Source organism: Oncorhynchus nerka, linkage group LG22 (genome assembly GCF_034236695.1).
Source record: "Oncorhynchus nerka isolate Pitt River linkage group LG22, Oner_Uvic_2.0, whole genome shotgun sequence".
In the NCBI taxonomy this organism is placed as follows: Eukaryota; Metazoa; Chordata; class Actinopteri; order Salmoniformes; family Salmonidae; genus Oncorhynchus; species Oncorhynchus nerka.
In genome coordinates, this window is record NC_088417.1 from 96342237 (window position 1) to 96362648 (window position 20412).

General features: G+C 53.0%; 1 protein-coding gene across 4 annotated transcripts in view; it reads left to right on the plus strand.

Moving 5' to 3' along the window:
• The window catches only part of ptpn13 (protein tyrosine phosphatase non-receptor type 13), a 179564-nt gene that overhangs the window by 19723 nt on the left and 139429 nt on the right, over positions 1 to 20412 (plus strand). For all 4 annotated transcript variants that reach the window (XM_065007620.1, XM_065007623.1, XM_065007621.1 and 1 more), the window contains exon 2: positions 2228 to 2347. In XM_065007620.1, the coding sequence (XP_064863692.1) occupies positions 2233 to 2347 (115 nt within the window). In that variant the 5' untranslated portion in view covers positions 2228 to 2232. The remainder of the gene's footprint in view (positions 1 to 2227; positions 2348 to 20412) is intronic.

Sequence of the window (20412 nt, forward strand, 5' to 3'; positions counted from 1 at the left end):
CTCATCTGCATGAATGTGCCTTAGGCATGTTGTATTCGGTGCACGTGACAAATAAACTTTGATTTGATTTACAAGGAGGCATGAGGATTGCAGATCTGACCAGGGCAATAAATTGCAATGTCCGTACTGTGAGACGCCTAAGACAGCGCTACAAGGAAACGGGACGGACAGCTGATTGTCCTCGCAGTGGCAGAGAGTGTAACCACACCTGCACAGGATTGGTACATCCGAACATCACACCTGCGGGACAGGTACGGGATTGGCAACAACTGTCCAAGTTACACCAAGAACGCACAATCCCTCCAATGCTCAGACTGTCCGCAATAGGCTGAGAGAGGCTGGACTCTGTGCTTGTAGGCCTGTTGTAAGGCAGGTCCTCACCAGACATCACCGGCAACAACGTCGCCTATGGGCACAAACCCATCGTCGCTGGACCAGACAGGACTGGCAAAAAGCGCTCTTCACTGACGAGTCGCGGTTTTGTCTCACCAGGGGGGATGGTCGGATTCACGTTTATCGTCGACGGAATGAGCGTTACACTGAGGCCTATACACTGGAGCGGGATCCATATGGAGGTGGAGGGTCCATCATGGTCTGGGGCAGTGTGTCACAGCATCATCGGACTGAGCCTGTTGTCATTGCAGGCAAACTCAATGCTGTGCGTTACAGGGAAGACATCCTCCACCCTCATGTGGTACACTTCCTGCAGGCTCATCCTGACATGACCCTCCAGCATGACAATGCCACCTGCCATACTGGTTGTTCTGTGTGTGATTTCCTGCAAGACAGGAATGTCAGTGTTTTGCCATGGCCAGTGAAGAGCCCGGATCACAATCCCATTGAGCACGTCTGGGACCTGCTAGATCGGAGGGTGAGGGCTAGGGCCATTCCCCCACCAGAAATGTCTGGGAACGTGCAGGTGCCTTGGTGGAAGAGTGGGGTAACATCTCACAGCAAGAACTGGCAAACCTGATGCACTGCAGTACTTAATGCCGGTGGCGGCCACTCCAGATAATCAATCAAATGTATTTATAAAGCCCTTCTTACATCAGCTGATGTCACAAAGTGCTGTACCCATCCTAAAACCCCAAACGGGTGTAGAAGCATTGACTGTTACTTTTGATATTGATTTCCCCCCCCCCCCTTTGTTCAGGGACACATTATTCAATTTCTTCTAGTCACATGTCTGTGGAACTTGTTCAGTTTGTCTGTTGAATCTTATATGTCAATTGCGTTTATTTTCAGCAAACTTGACAGTGAGAGGACGTTTCTTTTATTTTTTTTGAGTTTACCTGTAAACAGGAGTAATAGTGACCAGTAGCAGGATAAATAGATAATGTATACTTGTAAACAGGAGTAATAGTGACTAGTAGCAGAATAAACAACAACTAATGTAATGACACTCAATAATCAATGGACAGCAGGGTAATGGGGTTATTTATTCAATAATCATTTTAGCAGCAGCGTAGGTTGTCAGAGTGTGTAGAGAGAGACCTGTCGATGGGCACAGTCAGTGTGGATAGTCTGTAGTAGAACAGTAGTTATCTATTTAACCGTCTAGAAGCTGTGTGAGTCTGTTGGTCCGAGCCTTGATGCACCGGTACCGCCTGCCGGACTGTAGCATGGAGAACAGTCCACGTTTCGGGTCGTTGGAGTCTTTGGTATTTTTTTGGGGGGGGTGTTTCTCATATATAATAGTCTCCTGTGTTCATAGAGGGAGTTGTTATTCCTCACACTCCCTGGCTTTTATAAGTACGTCAGCGGGCCGGTGCATCGAGTCAGGGGCCGGTGCGTCGAGTCAGGGGGCCGGTGCGTCGAGTCAGGGGGCCGGTGCGTCGAGTCAGGGGGCCGGTGCGTCGAGTCAGCTGGAGGAGAGAAATATGTGATCGGAGACCTAGCCCGTATTACAGTGCTGGTGTTGTAGTGACATCGCATTCTTTATCCTCTTTCTCTCCTCTCCTGTTTTAAAACTCACGTGGAAGAATGAATCACGTAACAGAAGATCTGTTTACAGGAGATCCCCACTCCCTGGAATTAACACCCCCCTCCCCAATTACAACAAACCACTAAGCTAAAGTATGTTTTAAATGTATTCGTTATTTCGGTCCCTCCGGGATGATGCATGTCCATCATTTTTTGGTTTTGTTATAATTGCAATATACTGTAAACCACTGTCCCCACTTAGCACGTTTTACTAATAATGTGTGTTTATATTTTCTCCTCCCAGGGACGATGCATGTCTCTCTGGCTGAAGCTCTGGAGGTGCGAGGAGGTCCCCTTCAAGAGGAGGAGGTCTGGGCTGTCCTCAGTCAGAGTGCTGAGAGCCTCCAGGAGCTATTCAGAAGAGGTACGTTAATATAGCACCCGGCACAGCCAGAAGAGGACTGGCCACCCCTCATAGCCTGGTTCCTCTCTAGGTTTCTTCCTAGGTTTTGGCCTTTCTAGGGAGTTTTTCCTAGCCACCGTGCTTCTACACCTGCATTGCTTGCTGTTTTCGGGTTTTAAGCTGGGTTTCTGTACAGCACTTTGAGATATCAGCTGATGTAAGAAGGGCTATATAAATAAATATGATTGATTACAGTAATCACAAGATTCATCAAAGTTTCAGTACCCCCTGAGACGAGGGTGTTGAGCATAAAGCGAGTCTGACGTTATTCAGTGAAGCTACTGCAGCCACGACATATTGCTAGGTAACCAGAGTTCACTGTGTAAACCTTAGGGAGTGAGACTGCTGAGAGCTCTCGTTGTCCAGACACAATGTACTTCTCCCAGCGCACACCAGAGAGCGATTCAGAGGTGTGTGTTCGTTGTCATCCAGTTCCCCTGGTTTATCTGGTCTGATCGGACGAGTTGAAGACTTTTTTTAATCTTTCTGTCATTCTCTGTTCTTTATTTTCTTTCTCTCCATTCTCAGCATAACCATCCTTGTTATGTTAACTGTTGTGTATCGGCCTCCATTTTGTTTTCCTCAAACAAAAAGCCCACAAAATACCCTCTGTTTTCTTTTGCCTCTCTTTCTATCTCTCTAATTTTCATCTCATTTACACATTTCCCAGAAAGTCTATGGTCCTGTTGAGACTGTGACCCAGGATGGTGGTTTATTTAAATGATTGTTATCTGCTATATCTCCAATGTCTCCATGGTAACTATATATATTTTTTATATGCAGTGCATTCAAAGTATTCAGACCTCTAGACTTTTTCTACATTTCGTTACATTACAGCCGTATTAAAAAATTTATGAAATAGTTTTTCCCCCTCATCAATCTACACACTTAACCCATAATGACAAAGCAAAAACAGATTTTTTTCAAATGTATAAAAAATGTCAAACGGAAATATCAATCAAATGTATTTATAAAGTCCTTCTTACATCAGCTGATATCTCAAAGTGCTGTACAGAAACCCAGCCTAAAACCCCAAACAGCAAGCAATGCAGGTGTAGAAGCACGGTGGCTAGGAAAAACTCCCTAGAAAGGCCAAAACCTAGGAAGAAACCTAGAGAGGAACCAGGCTATGTGGGGTGGCCAGTCCTCTTCTGGCTGTGCCGGGTAGAGATTATAACAGAACATGGCCAAGATGTTCAAACGTTCATAGATGACCAGCAGGGTCAGATAATAATAATCACAGTGGTTGTCGAGGGTGCAACAGGTCAGCACCTCAGGAGTAAATGTCAGTTAGCTTTTCATAGCCGAGCATTCAGTTAGACGGCAGGTGCGGTAGAGAGCGAGTCGAAAACAGCAGCTCCGGGACAAGGTAGCAGATCCGGTGAACAGGTCAGGGTTCCATAGCTGCAGGCAGAATAGTTGAAACCGGAGCAGCAGCACGACCAGGTAAACGTTATATCAAGTCCACATCAGTATTCAGACCCTTTACTCAGTACTTTGCTGCCAAAGGTGCTTCAACAATTACAGCCTAGAGTATTTTTGTGTATGACGCTACCAGCTTGGCACACCTGTATTTGGGGAGTTTCTCCCATTCTTCTCTGCAGATCCTCTCAAGCTCTGTCAGGTTGGATGGGGAGTGTCCCTGCACAGCTATTTTCAGGTCTCTCCAGAGATGTTAGATTGGGTTCAAGTCCGGGCTATGCCTGGGCCACTCAAGGACATTGAGTCTTGTCCCAAAGCCACTCCTGTGTTGTCTTGGCTGTGTGCTTAGGGTCGTTGTCCTGTTGGAAGGTAAACCTTCACCCCAGTCTGAGGCCCTGAGCGCTTTGGAGCAGGTTTTCATCAAGGATCTCTGTACTATGCTCTGTTAATCTTTGCCTCGATCCTGACGAGTCTCCCAGTCCCTGCCGCTGAAAACATCCCCACAGCATGATGCTGCCACCACCATGCTTCCCCGTAGGGATGGTGCCAGGTTTCTTCCAGACGTGACGCTTGGCATTCAGGCCAAAGAGTTCAATCTTGGTTTCGTCAAACAAGACAATCGTGTTTCTCATGGTCTGAATCCTTTAGGTGCCTTTTGGCAAACTCGAAGAGGGCTGTCGTGCCTTTTCCTGAGGAGCAGCCACTGTCTGTACACTCTACCATAAAGGTCTGATTGGTGATTGGTGGAGTGCTGCAGAGTTGGTTGTCCTTCTGGGAGGTTCTCCCATCTCCATAGAGAAACTCTGGAGCTCTGTCAGAGTGACCATCGGGTTCTTGGTCACCTCCCTGACCAAGGCCCTTCTCCCACGATTACTCAATTTGGCAATTGGGCGACCAGTTACAGGACGATTCATGGTGGTTCCAAACTTCCATTTCAGAATGATGGAGGCCACTGTGTTCTTGAATCTTCAATGCTGCAGAAATGTTTTTGTACTGCTCCTCAGATCTGTGCCTCGACACAATCCTGTCTCGGGGCTCTATGGACAATTCCTTTGACCTCAGCTTGGTTTTTGCTCTGACATGCACTGTCAACTGTGGGACCCTACATAGACAGCCTTTCCAAATCATGTCCAATCAGTTGAATTTACCACAGGTGGACTCCAATGAAGTTGTAGAAACATCTCAAGGATGATGAATGGAAGCAGGATGCACCTGAGCTCAATTTTGAGTCTCATTGCAAAGAGTCTGAATACTTATGTAAATAAGGTATTTCTGTTATGTATTTTAATACATTTGCAAAAAAATTCTAAACATGTTTTCGCTTTGTCATTATGGGGTATTGTGTGTAGATTGAGGATTTTTTAAAATGCATTTTGGAAACAGACTGCAACGTAACAAAATGGGGGTCCAGGGGTCTGAATACTATGTGAATACACTGTAAATGTATTGTATAGCATATGTAAGTACAATTTCATCACAATGCATAATACAATTAATTAATTCACACCCATCCACCCCATGTGTTACATACACACGTACTCGGGGAAAAAAAGCAATGCATACAATCAGACAAACGATCAACAACAAATGTATTAATGTTAATAAACATTTCACTCATTACTTTATTATTATTATTATTACCATGATTTGGATGTGGGAATGCTAATGTCTTCTTTTGATGTCAAGTAAAATCTTGTCCAAAGGGATCTAGCTACAAGGAACAGAAATAGAAACGCAATAATTTCAACGATTTTTAATGAGTTAGTTCATGTAAGGAAGTAATTAAATGAATTGGGCCATGAACTAAGGATTTCACATGACTGGGAATATAGATATACATCTGTTGTTCACAGATACCTTAGTAAAAAGGTAGGGGCATGGATCAGAAAACCAGTCAGTGTCTGGTGTGACCACCATTTGCCTCGTGCAGGGTGACACATCTACCTTCGCATAAAGTTGATCAGGCTGTTGATTTTGGAATGTTGTCCTACTCCTCTTCAATGGCTGTGAGAAGATGCTAGATATTGGCGGGAACTGGATGATGCTCTCATACATGTCATTCCAGAGCATCCCAAACATGCTCAATGGGTGAAATGTCTAGCGAGTATGCAGGCCATGGAAGAACTGGGACATTTTCAGCTTCCAGGAATTGTACACAGATCCTTGCAACATGGGGCTGTGCATTATCATGCTGAAACATGAGGTGATGGTGGTGGATGAATGGCACGACAATATGGGCCTCAAGATCTCATCACGGTATCTCTCTGCATTCAAATCACCATCAATAAAATGCAATTGTGTTTGTTGTTCGTAGCTTAATACCCATACCATGACCCCACCGCCGCCATGGGGCACTCTGTTCACAACGTTGACATCGGCAAACCTCTTACCCACGTAACACCATCGGTTGAAGCTGGGATTCATCCTTGAAGAGTATACTTCTCCAGCATGCCAGTGGCCATCGAAGGTCAGCGTTTGCCCACTGACGTCGGGTTACAACGCCAAACTGCAGTCAGGTCAACACCCTGGTGAGGACGACAAGAACACAGATGAGCTTCCCTGAGAGCGTTTCTGACAGTTTTTCATCAGCAGTCTGGGTGGCTGGTCTGACGATCCCGCAGGCGAAGAAGCCCGGTGTGGAGGTCCTGGGTTGACGTGGTTACAGTTGTGAGGCCAGTTAGACGTACTGCCAAATTCTCTCAAACTACGTTGGTGGCTTATGGTAGAGAAATTAACATTAAAATCTCTGGCTACATCTCTGGTGGACATTCCTGCAGTCAGCTTGCCAATTGCACGCTCCTTCAACTTGAGACATCTGTGGCATTGTGTTGTGTGCCAAAACTGTACATTTTTTTTAGTGGCCTTTTATTGCCCCCAGCACAAGGTGCACATGTGTAATGATCATGCTGTTTAATCAACTTCTTGATAGGCCACACCTGTCAGGTGGGTGGATCTTCTAGGCAAAGGAGAAATGCTCAATAACAGGGATGTAAAAAATAAAAAAAAATCACAGAATTTGAGAGGAATAAGCTTTTTGTACATCTGAAATAAAATCCCGGAAAATGTTCCTGATCATGAAACATGGGACCAACACTTTACATATTGCGTTTTATATTTTTGTTCAGTGTATGTATTTCATTTATCCGCAGTGTTTAAAGTAGGGGGGGACAATCTGATTTCAATAATGTTAGATATTTTTTTGCTGCAAGCTCATGCGGATCAATATATTGATTTCATGGATCTGGTTCACTAGTCCCAAACAGAAACAAGCTAGGCATGAGATGTATAAATCTGTTAACTTTCTGAAATTGTGTTGATTACTGATTCCTAAATCCATGTCCACAAACGTGATTAATAAGTACCCTTTTTGCTTCTTACAGCGCCATCAAAGGAAAGACGTTTTGGCATGCATTCATTCATTCATTCATTCATTCTCGCTGTCATACTTTGATTCCACACACCCCTCTGATCCTGTGTTACTTTGACCTCTCCTCTACCGTGTCTCTCCTCTACCATGTCTCTCCACTCGCATCTCCTCTACCATGTCTCTCCTCTACCATGTCTCTCCACTCGCATCTCCTCTACCATGTCTCTCCACTCGCATCTCCTCTACCATGTCTCTCCACTCGCATCTCCTCTACCATGTCTCTCAACTCGCATCTCCTCTACCATGTCTCTCCACTCCAGTCTCCTCTACCATGTCTCTCCACTCCTGTCTCCTCTACCATGTCTCTCCACTCCTGTCTCCTCTACCATGTCTCTCCACTCCTGTCTCCTCTACCATGTCTCTCCACTCCTGTCTCCTCTACCATGTCTCTCCACTCCCGTCTCCTCTACCATGTCTCTCCTCTACCATGTCTCTCCTCTACCATGTCTCTCCACTCCCGTCTCCTCTACCATGTCTCTCCACTCCCGTCTCCTCTACCATGTCTCTCCACTCCCGTCTCCTCTACCATGTCTCTCCACTCCCGTCTCCTCTACCATGTCTCTCTTCTACCATGTCTCTCCACTCCCGTCTCCTCTACCATGTCTCTCCACTCCCGTCTCCTCTACCATGTCTCTCCTCTACCATGTCTCTCCACTCCCATGTCGCTCCTCTACCATGTCTCTCCTCTACCATGTCTCTCCACTCCCATCTCTCATCTACCGTGTCTCTCCACTCCCATCTCTCATCTACCGTGTCTCTCCACTCCCGTCTCCTCTCCCGTGTCTCTCCTCTCCCGTGTCTCTCCTCTCCCGTGTCTCTCCACTCCCGTCTCCTCTACCGTGTCTCTCCACTCCCGTCTCCTCTACCGTGTCTCTCCACTCCCGTCTCCTCTACCGTGTCTCTCCACTCCTGTCTCCTCTACCGTGTCTCTCCTCTACCGTGTCTCTCCTCTCCCGTGTCTCTCCTCTCCCGTGTCTCTCCACTCCAGTGTCTCTCCACTCCCGTGTCTCTCCACTCCTGTGTCTCTCCTCTACCGTGTCTCTCCTCTCCCGTGTCTCTCCTCTCCCGTGTCTCTCCTCTCCCGTGTCTCTCCTCTACCGTGTCTCTCCTTTCCCGTGTCTCTCCTTTCCCATCTCTCCTCTCCCGTGTCTCTCCTCTCCCGTGTCTCTCCTCTCCCGTGTCTCTCCACTACCGTGTCTCTCCACTACCGTGTCTCTCCACTCCCGTGTCTCTCCACTCCCGTGTCTCTCCACTCCCGTGTCTCTCCACTCCCGTGTCTCTCCACTCCCGTGTCTCTCCACTCCCGTGTCTCTCCTCTCCCGTGTCGCTCCACTCCCATCTCTCATCTACCGTGTCTCTCCACTCCCGTGTCTCTCCACTCCCGTGTCTCTCCACTCCCGTGTCTCTCCACCTCCACTCCCGTGTCTCTCCACTCCCGTGTCTCTCCACTCCCGTGTCTCTCCACTCCCGTGTCTCTCCACTCCCGTGTCTCTCATCTACCGTGTCTCTCCTCTCCCGTGTCTCTCCTCTCCCGTGTCTCTCCTCTCCCGTGTCTCTCATCTACCGTGTCTCTCATCTACCGTGTCTCTCATCTACCCTGTCTCTCATCTACCCTGTCTCTCATCTACCGTGTCTCTCCTCTCCCATCTCTCATCTACCGTGTCTCTCATCTACCGTGTCTCTCCGCTCCCGTCTCCACTCCCGTGTCTCTCCACTCCCGTGTCTCTCCACTCCCGTGTCTCTCCACTCCCGTCTCCTCTACCGTGTCTCTCCTCTACCGTGTCTCTCCACTCCCGTCTCCTCTACCGTGTCTCTCCTCTACCGTGTCTCTCCACTCCCGTGTCTCTCCACTCCCGTCTCTCCACTCCCGTCTCCTCTACCGTGTCGCTCCACTCCCGTGTCTCTCCTCTACCGTGTCTCTCATCTACCGTGTCTCTCCTCTCCCATCTCTCATCTACCGTGTCTCTCCACTCCCGTCTCCTCTACCGTGTCTCTCCACTCCCGTCTCCTCTACCGTGTCTCTCCACTCCCGTCTCCTCTACCGTGTCTCTCCTCTACCGTGTCTCTCCTCTACCGTGTCTCTCCTCTACCGTGTCTCTCCTCTACCGTGTCTCTCCACTCCCGTGTCTCTCCACTCCCGTGTCTCTCCACTCCCGTGTCTCTCCTGTACCGTGTCTCTCCACTCCCGTCTCCTCTACCGTGTCTCTCCTCTACCGTGTCTCTCCACTCCCGTCTCCTCTACCGTGTCTCTCCACTCCCGTCTCTCCACTCCCGTCTCCTCTACCGTGTCGCTCCACTCCCGTGTCTCTCCTCTACCGTGTCTCTCATCTACCGTGTCTCTGCTCTACCGTGTCTCTCCTCTACCGTGTCTCTCCCCTACCGTGTCTCTCCTCTACCGTGTCTATCCTCTCCCGTGTCTCTCCACTCCCGTGTCTCTCCACTCCCGTGTCTCTCCACTCCCGTGTCTCTCCACTCCCATCTCCTCTACCGTGTCTCTCCTCTACCGTGTCTCTCCTCTCCACTCCCGTGTCTCTCCTCTCCCGTGTCTCTCCACTCCCGTGTCTCTCCTCTACCGTGTCTCTCCTCTACCGTGTCTCTCCTCTACCGTGTCTCTCCACTCCCGTCTCCTCTACCGCGTCTCTCCTCTACCGTGTCTCTCCACTCCCGTCTCCTCTACCGTGTCTCCACTCCCGTGTCTCTCCTCTACCGTGTCTCTCCACTCCCGTGTCTCTCCACTCCCGTGTCTCTCCACTCCCGTGTCTCTCCTCTACCGTGTCTCTCCTCTACAGTGTCTCTCCTCTACAGTGTCTCTCCTCTACCGTGTCTCTCCTCTACCGTGTCTCTCCTCTACCGTGTCTCTCCTCTACCGTGTCTCTCCTCTACCGTGTCTCTCCTCTACCGTGTCTCTCCTCTACCCTCTCCTCTACCGTGTCTCTCCACTCCCGTGTCTCTCCTCTACCCTCTCCTCTACCGTGTCTCTCCACTCCCGTCTCCTCTACCGTGTCTCTCCTCTACCGTGTCTCTCCTCTACCGTGTCTCTCCACTCCCGTCTCCTCTACCGCGTCTCTCCTCTACCGTGTCTCTCCACTCCCGTCTCCTCTACCGTGTCTCCACTCCCGTGTCTCTCCTCTACCGTGTCTCTCCACTCCCGTGTCTCTCCACTCCCGTGTCTCTCCACTCCCGTGTCTCTCCTCTACCGTGTCTCTCCTCTACCGTGTCTCTCCTCTACCGTGTCTCTCCTCTACCGTGTCTCTCCTCTACCGTGTCTCTCCTCTACAGTGTCTCTCCTCTACAGTGTCTCTCCTCTACAGTGTCTCTCCTCTACCGTGTCTCTCCTCTACCGTGTCTCCTCTACCGTGTCTCTCCTCTACAGTGTCTCTCCTCTACCGTGTCTCTCCTCTACCGTGTCTCTCCTCTACCGTGTCTCTCCTCTACCGTGTCTCTCCTCTACCGTGTCTCTCCTCTACCGTGTCTCTCCTCTACCCTCTCCTCTACCGTGTCTCTCCTCTACCCTCTCCTCTACCGTGTCTCTCCTCTACCCTCTCCACTCCCGTGTCTCTCTCTCCACTCCCGTGTCTCTCTCTCCACTCCCGTGTCTCTCTCTCCACTCCCGTGTCTCTCATCTACCTTGTCTCTCATCTACCGTGTCTCTCATCTACCGTGTCTCTCATCTACCCTGTCTCTCCACTCCCGTGTCTCTCCACTCCCGTGTCTCTCCACTCCCGTGTCTCTCCTCTCCAGTCTCTCTCATCTACCGTGTCTCTCATCTACCCTGTCTCTCCACTCCCGTGTCTCTCCACTCCCGTGTCTCTCCTCTCCCGTCTCTCTCATCTACCGTGTCTCTCTCTCCACTCCCGTGTCTCTCCACTCCCGTGTCTCTCCACTCCCGTGTCTCTCATCTACCGTGTCTCTCATCTACCGTGTCTCTCATCTACCGTGTCTCTCATCTACCGTGTCTCTCATCTACCCTGTCTCTCATCTACCCTGTCTCTCATCTACCCTGTCTCTCCACTCCCGTGTCTCTCCACTCCCGTGTCTCTCCTCTCCCGTCTCTCTCATCTACCGTGTCTCTCTCTCCACTCCCGTGTCTCTCATCTACCGTGTCTCTCATCTACCGTGTCTCTCATCTACCGTGTCTCTCATCTACCCTGTCTCTCATCTACCCTGTCTCTCCACTCCCGTGTCTCTCCACTCCCGTGTCTCTCCACTCCCGTGTCTCTCCTCTCCCGTCTCTCTCATCTACCGTGTCTCTCATCTACCCTGTCTCTCCACTCCCGTGTCTCTCCACTCCCGTGTCTCTCCTCTCCCGTGTCTCTCCTCTCCCGTCTCTCTCATCTACCGTGTCTCTCATCTACCGTGTCTCTCCACTCCCGTGTCTCTCCACTCCCGTGTCTCTCCACTCCCGTGTCTCTCCTCTCCCGTCTCTCTCATCTACCGTCTCTCTCATCTACCGTCTCTCTCATCTACCGTGTCTCTCATCTACCGTGTCTCTCATCTACCGTGTCTCTCATCTACCGTGTCTCTCATCTACCGTGTCTCTCATCTACCGTGTCTCTCCTCTACCGTGTCTCTCATCTACCGTGTCTCTCATCTACCGTGTCTCTCATCTACCGTGTCTCTCATCTACCGTGTCTCTCATCTACCGTGTCTCTCATCTACCGTGTCTCTCATCTACCGTGTCTCTCATCTACCGTGTCTCTCCTCTACCGTGTCTCTCCTCTACCGTGTCTCTCATCTACCGTGTCTCTCATCTACCGTCTCTCTCATCTACCGTGTCTCTCATCTACCGTGTCTCTCCACTCCCGTGTCTCTCCACTCCCGTGTCTCTCCACTCCCGTGTCTCTCCTCTCCCGTCTCTCTCATCTACCGTCTCTCTCATCTACCGTGTCTCTCATCTACCGTGTCTCTCATCTACCGTGTCTCTCATCTACCGTGTCTCTCATCTACCCTGTCTCTCATCTACCGTGTCTCTCCTCTACCGTGTCTCTCATCTACCGTGTCTCTCATCTACCGTGTCTCTCATCTACCGTGTCTCTCATCTACCGTGTCTCTCCACTCCCGTGTCTCTCCACTCCCGTGTCTCTCCACTCCCGTGTCTCTCCACTCCCGTGTCTCTCCTCTCCCGTGTCTCTCCTCTCCCGTGTCTCTCCTCTCCCGTGTCTCTCCTCTCCCGTGTCTCTCCTCTACAGTGTCTCTCCTCTACAGTGTCTCTCCTCTACCGTGTCTCTCCTCTACAGTGTCTCTCCTCTACAGTGTCTCTCCTCTACAGTGTCTCTCCTCTACAGTGTCTCTCCTCTACCGTGTCTCTCCTCTACCGCGTCTCTCCTCTACCGTGTCTCTCCTCTACCGTGTCTCTCCTCTACCGTGTCTCTCCTCTACCGTGTCTCTCCACTCCCGTCTCCTCTACCGCGTCTCTCCTCTACCGCGTCTCTCCTCTACCGCGTCTCTCCTCTACCGCGTCTCTCCTCTACCGCGTCTCTCCTCTACCGCGTCTCTCCTCTACCGCGTCTCTCCTCTACCGCGTCTCTCCTCTACCGCGTCTCTCCTCTACCGCGTCTCTCCTCTACCGCGTCTCTCCTCTACCGCGTCTCTCCTCTACCGCGTCTCTCCCGTGCGTCTCTCCTCTACCGCGTCTCTCCTCTACCGCGTCTCTCCTCTACCGCGTCTCTCCTCTACCGCGTCTCTCCTCTACCGCGTCTCTCCACTCCCGTCTCCTCTACCGTGTCTCTCCTCTACCGTGTCTCTCATCTACCGTGTCTCTCATCTACCGTGTCTCTCATCTACCGTGTCTCTCATCTACCGTGTCTCTCCACTCCCGTGTCTCTCCACTCCCGTGTCTCTCCACTCCCGTGTCTCTCCTCTCCCGTGTCTCTCCTCTCCCGTGTCTCTCCTCTACAGTGTCTCTCCTCTACCGTGTCTCTCCTCTACCGTGTCTCTCCTCTACCGTGTCTCTCCTCTACCGTGTCTCTCCTCTACCGTGTCTCTCCTCTACCGTGTCTCTCCTCTACCGTGTCTCTCCTCTACCGTGTCTCTCCTCTACCGCGTCTCTCCTCTACCGTGTCTCTCCTCTACCGCGTCTCTCCACTCCCGTGTCTCTCCACTCCCGTGTCTCTCCTCTCCCGTGTCTCTCCTCTCCCGTGTCTCTCCTCTCCCGTGTCTCTCCTCTCCCATCTCTCCACTCCCGTGTCTCTCCACTCCCGTGTCTCTCCACTCCCGTGTCTCTCCTCTCCCGTGTCTCTCCACTCCCGTGTCTCTCCTCTCCAGTGTCTCTCCTCTCCCGTCTCTCTCATCTACCGTGTCTCTCTCATCTACCGTGTCTCTCATCTACCGTGTCTCTCATCTACCGTGTCTCTCATCTACCGTGTCTCTCATCTACCGTGTCTCTCATCTACCGTGTCTCTCATCTACCGTGTCTCTCATCTACCGTGTCTCTCATCTACCGTGTCTCTCATCTACCGTGTCTCTCATCTACCGTGTCTCTCATCTACCGTGTCTCTCATCTACCGTGTCTCTCCACTCCCGTGTCTCTCCTCTACCGTGTCTCTCCACTCCCGTGTCTCTCCTCTACCGTGTCTCTCCTCTACCGTGTCTCTCCTCTACCGTGTCTCTCCTCTACCGTGTCTCTCCTCTACCGTGTCTCTCCACTCCCGTGTCTCTCCGTGTCTCTCCTCTCCCCTCTCCACCGTGTCTCTCCTCTCCCGTGTCTCTCCTCTACCGTGTCTCTCCACTCCCGTCTCCTCTACCGTGTCTCTCCTCTACCGTGTCTCTCCACTCCCGTCTCCTCTACCGTGTCTCTCCACTCCCGTCTCTCCACTCCAGTCTCCTCTACCGTGTCGCTCCACTCCCGTGTCTCTCCTCTACCGTGTCGCTCCACTCCCGTGTCGCTCCACTCCCGTGTCTCTCATCTACCGTGTCTCTCATCTACCGTGTCTCTCATCTACCGTGTCTCTCCTCTCCCGTCTCTCATCTACCGTGTCTCTCATCTACCGTGTCTCTCATCTACCGTGTCTCTCATCTACCCTGTCTCTCATCTACCCTGTCTCTCATCTACCGCGTCTCTCCTCTACCGCGTCTCTCCTCTACCGCGTCTCTCCTCTACCGCGTCTCTCCTCTACCGCGTCTCTCCTCTACCGCGTCTCTCCTCTACCGCGTCTCTCCTCTACCGCGTCTCTCCTCTACCGCGTCTCTCCTCTACCGCGTCTCTCCTCTACCGTGTCTCTCCACTCCCGTCTCCTCTACCGTGTCTCTCCACTCCCGTGTCTCTCCACTCCCGTGTCTCTCCACTCCCGTGTCTCTCCACTCCCGTGTCTCTCCTCTCCCGTGTCTCTCCTCTCCCGTGTCTCTCCTCTCCCGTGTCTCTCCACTCCCGTGTCTCTCCACTCCCGTGTCTCTCCACTCCCGTGTCTCTCCACTCCCGTGTCTCTCCTCTCCCGTGTCGCTCCTCTCCCGTGTCTCTCCTCTCCCGTGTCGCTCCTCTCCCGTGTCTCTCCTCTCCCGTGTCTCTCCTCTCCCGTGTCTCTCCTCTCCCGTGTCTCTCCTCTCCCGTGTCTCTCCTCTCCCGTGTCTCTCCTCTCCCGTGTCTCTCCTCTCCCGTGTCTCTCCTCTCCCGTGTCTCTCCTCTCCCGTGTCTCTCCACTCCCGTGTCTCTCCACTCCCGTCTCTCCACTCCCGTGTCTCTCCACTCCCGTGTCTCTCTCTCCACTCCCGTGTCTCTCTCTCCACTCCCGTGTCTCTCTCTCCACTCCCGTGTCTCTCTCTCCACTCCCGTGTCTCTCTCTCCACTCCCGTGTCTCTCTCTCCACTCCCGTGTCTCTCTCTCCACTCCCGTGTCTCTCTCTCCACTCCCGTGTCTCTCTCTCCACTCCCGTGTCTCTCTCTCCACTCCCGTGTCTCTCATCTACCGTGTCTCTCATCTACCGTGTCTCTCATCTACCGTGTCTCTCATCTACCGTGTCTCTCATCTACCCTGTCTCTCATCTACCGTGTCTCTCCACTCCCGTGTCTCTCCACTCCCGTGTCTCTCCACTCCCGTGTCTCTCCTCTCCCGTCTCTCTCATCTACCGTGTCTCTCATCTACCCTGTCTCTCCACTCCCGTGTCTCTCCACTCCCGTGTCTCTCCTCTCCCGTCTCTCTCATCTACCGTGTCTCTCTCTCCACTCCCGTGTCTCTCATCTACCGTGTCTCTCATCTACCGTGTCTCTCATCTACCGTGTCTCTCATCTACCGTGTCTCTCATCTACCGTGTCTCTCCACTCCCGTGTCTCTCCACTCCCGTGTCTCTCCTCTCCCGTCTCTCTCATCTACCGTGTCTCTCATCTACCCTGTCTCTCCACTCCCGTGTCTCTCCACTCCCGTGTCTCTCCTCTCCCGTCTCTCTCATCTACCGTCTCTCTCATCTACCGTGTCTCTCCACTCCCGTGTCTCTCCACTCCCGTGTCTCTCCACTCCCGTGTCTCTCCACTCCCGTGTCTCTCCTCTCCCGTCTCTCTCATCTACCGTGTCTCTCATCTACCGTGTCTCTCATCTACCGTGTCTCTCATCTACCGTGTCTCTCATCTACCGTGTCTCTCATCTACCGTGTCTCTCATCTACCGTGTCTCTCATCTACCGTGTCTCTCCTCTACCGTGTCTCTCATCTACCGTGTCTCTCATCTACCGTGTCTCTCATCTACCGTGTCTCTCATCTACCGTGTCTCTCATCTACCGTGTCTCTCATCTACCGTGTCTCTCATCTACCGTGTCTCTCCACTCCCGTGTCTCTCCACTCCCGTGTCTCTCCACTCCCGTGTCTCTCCTCTCCCGTGTCTCTCCTCTCCCGTGTCTCTCCTCTCCCGTGTCTCTCCTCTCCCGTGTCTCTCCTCTCCCGTGTCTCTCCTCTCCCGTGTCTCTCCTCTCCCGTGTCTCTCCTCTACAGTGTCTCTCCTCTACCGTGTCTCTCCTCTACCGTGTCTCTCCTCTACCGTGTCTCTCCTCTACAGTGTCTCTCCTCTACAGTGTCTCTCCTCTACCGTGTCTCTCCTCTACCGTGTCTCTCCTCTACCGTGTCTCTCCTCTACCGTGTCTCTCCTCTACCGTGTCTCTCCTCTACCGTGTCTCTCCTCTACCGTGTCTCTCCTCTACCGTGTCTCTCCTCCCGTGTCTCTCCTCTACCGTGTCTCTCCTCTACCGTGTCTCTCCTCTACCGCGTCTCTCCTCTACCGCGTCTCTCCTCTACCGCGTCTCTCCTCTACCGCGCCTCTCCTCTACCGCGTCTCTCCTCTACCGCGTCTCTCCTCTACCGCGTCTCTCCTCTACCGCGTCTCTCCTCTACCGCGTCTCTCCTCTACCGCGTCTCTCCACTCCCGTCTCCTCTACCGTGTCTCTCCTCTACCGTGTCTCTCATCTACCGTGTCTCTCATCTACCGTGTCTCTCATCTACCGTGTCTCTCATCTACCGTGTCTCTCATCTACCGTGTCTCTCATCTACCGTGTCTCTCCACTCCCGTGTCTCTCCACTCCCGTGTCTCTCCTCTACCGCGTCTCTCCTCTACCGCGTCTCTCCTCTACCGCGTCTCTCCACTCCCGTCTCCTCTACCGTGTCTCTCCTCTACCGTGTCTCTCCTCTACCGTGTCTCTCCTCTACCGTGTCTCTCCTCTACCGTGTCTCTCCTCTACAGTGTCTCTCCTCTACAGTGTCTCTCCTCTACCGTGTCTCTCCTCTACCGTGTCTCTCCTCTACCGCGTCTCTCCTCTACCGCGTCTCTCCTCTACCGTGTCTCTCCTCTCCGCGTCTCTCCTCTACCGCGTCTCTCCTCGTGCGTCTCTCCTCTACCGCGTCTCTCCTCTACCGCGTCTCTCCTCTACCGCGTCTCTCCTCTACCGCGTCTCTCCTCTACCGCGTCTCTCCTCTACCGCGTCTCTCCTCTACCGCGTCTCTCCTCTACCGCGTCTCTCCACTCCCGCGTCTCTCCACTCCCGTGTCTCTCCTCTCCCGTGTCTCTCCTCTCCCATCTCTCCACTCCCGTGTCTCTCCACTCCCGTGTCTCTCCACTCCCGTGTCTCTCCTCTCCCGTGTCTCTCCTCTCCCGTGTCTCTCCTCTCCCGTGTCTCTCCTCTCCCGTGTCTCTCATCTACCGTGTGTCTCTCTCATCTACCGTGTGTCTCTCTCATCTACCGTGTGTCTCTCTCATCTACCGTGTGTCTCTCATCTACCGTGTGTCTCTCTCATCTACCGTGTGTCTCTCTCATCTACCGTGTGTCTCTCATCTACCGTGTCTCTCATCTACCGTGTCTCTCATCTACCGTGTCTCTCATCTACCGTGTCTCTCATCTACCGTGTCTCTCCTCTCCCGTGTCTCTCCTCTCCCGTGTCTCTCCTCTCCCATCTCTCCACTCCCGTGTCTCTCCACTCCCGTGTCTCTCCACTCCCGTGTCTCTCCTCTCCCGTGTCTCTCCTCTCCCGTCTCTCTCATCTACCGTGTGTCTCTCTCATCTACCGTGTGTCTCTCTCATCTACCGTGTGTCTCTCTCATCTACCGTGTGTCTCTCTCATCTACCGTGTGTCTCTCTCATCTACCGTGTGTCTCTCTCATCTACCGTGTGTCTCTCTCATCTACCGTGTGTCTCTCTCATCTACCGTGTGTCTCTCTCATCTACCGTGTGTGTCTCTCATCTACCGTGTGTGTCTCTCATCTACCGTGTCTCTCATCTACCGTGTCTCTCATCTACCGTGTCTCTCATCTACCGTGTCTCTCATCTACCGTGTCTCTCATCTACCGTGTCTCTCCACTCCCGTCTCCTCTACCGTGTCTCTCCACTCCCGTGTCTCTCCTCTACCGTGTCTCTCCTCTACCGTGTCTCTCCTCTACCGTGTCTCTCCTCTACCGTGTCTCTCCTCTACCGTGTCTCTCCACTCCCGTGTCTCTCCTCTCCCGTGTCTCTCCTCTCCCGTCTCCTCTCCACTCCCGTGTCTCTCCACTCCCGTGTCTCTCCTCTCCCGTGTCTCTCCTCTACCGTGTCTCTCACTCCCATCTCCTCTACCGTGTCTCTCCCTCTACCGTGTCTCTCTCCCGTCTCCTCTACCGTGTCTCTCCACTCCCGTCTCTCCACTCCCGTCTCCTCTACCGTGTCGCTCCACTCCCGTGTCTCTCCTCTACCGTGTCGCTCCACTCCCGTGTCGCTCCACTCCCGTGTCTCTCATCTACCGTGTCTCTCATCTACCGTGTCTCTCATCTACCGTGTCTCTCCTCTCCCGTGTCTCTCATCTACCGTGTCTCTCATCTACCGTGTCTCTCATCTACCGTGTCTCTCATCTACCGTGTCTCTCATCTACCGTGTCTCTCATCTACCGTGTCTCTCCACTCCCGTCTCCTCTACCGTGTCTCTCCACTCCCGTGTCTCTCCTCTACCGTGTCTCTCCTCTACCGTGTCTCTCCTCTACCGTGTCTCTCCTCTACCGTGTCTCTCCACTCCCGTGTCTCTCCTCTCCCGTGTCTCTCCTCTCCCGTCTCCTCTCCCGTGTCTCTCCACTCCCGTGTCTCTCCTCTCCCGTGTCTCTCCTCTCCCGTGTCTCTCCTCTACCGTGTCTCTCCACTCCCATCTCCTCTACCGTGTCTCTCCTCTACCGTGTCTCTCCACTCCCGTCTCCTCTACCGTGTCTCTCCACTCCCGTCTCTCCACTCCCGTCTCCTCTACCGTGTCGCTCCACTCCCGTGTCTCTCCTCTACCGTGTCGCTCCACTCCCGTGTCGCTCCACTCCCGTGTCTCTCATCTACCGTGTCTCTCATCTACCGTGTCTCTCATCTACCGTGTCTCTCCTCTCCCATCTCTCATCTACCGTGTCTCTCATCTACCGTGTCTCTCATCTACCGTGTCTCTCATCTACCCTGTCTCTCATCTACCCTGTCTCTCATCTACCCTGTCTCTCATCTACCCTGTCTCTCATCTACCCTGTCTCTCATCTACCATCTCTCATCTACCGTGTCTCTCCTCTACCGTGTCTCTCATCTACCGTGTCTCTCATCTACCGTGTCTCTCATCTACCGTGTCTCTCCACTCCCGTCTCCTCTACCGTGTCTCTCCTCTACCGTGTCTCTCCACTCCCGTGTCTCTCCTCTACCGTGTCTCTCCTCTACCGTGTCTCTCCACTCCCGTGTCTCTCCTCTACCGTGTCTCTCCACTACCGTGTCTCTCCACTCCCGTGTCTCTCCTCTCCCGTGTCTCTCCTCTACCGTGTCTCTCCACTCCCATCTCCTCTACCGTGTCTCTCCACTCCCGTGTCTCTCCTCTCCCGTGTCTCTCCTCTCCCGTGTCTCTCCTCTCCCGTGTCTCTCCACTCCCGTGTCTCTCCACTCCCGTGTCTCTCCACTCCCGTGTCTCTCCTCTACCGTGTCTCTCCACTCCCATCTCCTCTACCGTGTCTCTCCTCTACCGTGTCTCTCCTCTCCCGTCTCTCTCCACTCCCCGTGTCTCTCCACTCCCCGTGTCTCTCCACTCCCGTGTCTCTCCACTCCCGTGTCTCTCCCCTACCGTGTCTCTCCTCTACCGTGTCTCTCCACTCCCGTCTCCTCTCTACCGTGTCTCTCCACTCCCATCTCCTCTACCGTGTCTCTCCTCTACCGTGTCTCTCCACTCCCGTCTCCTCTACCGTGTCTCTCCTCTACCGTGTCTCTCCTCTACCGTGTCTCTCCACTCCCGTCTCCTCTACCGTGTCTCTCCTCTACCGTGTCTATCCACTCCCGTCTCCTCTACCGTGTCTCTCCTCTACCGTGTCTCTCCTCTACCGTGTCTCTCCTCTACCGTCTCCTCTACCGTGTCTCTCCACTCCCGTCTCCTCTACCGTGTCTCTCCACTCCCGTCTCCTCTACCGTGTCTCTCCACTCCCGTCTCCTCTACCGTGTCTCTCCACTCCCGTCTCCTCTACCGTGTCTCTCCTCTACCGTGTCTCTCCACTCCCGTCTCCTCTACCGTGTCTCTCCTCTACCGTGTCTCTCCACTCCCGTCTCCTCTACCGTGTCTCTCCTCTACCGTGTCTCTCCTCTACCGTGTCTCTCCTCTACCGTGTCTCTCCACTCCCGTCTCCTCTACCGTGTCTCTCCACTCCCGTCTCCTCTACCGTGTCTCTCCACTCCCGTCTCCTCTACCGTGTCTCTCCTCTACCGTGTCTCTCCACTCCCGTCTCCTCTACCGTGTCTCTCC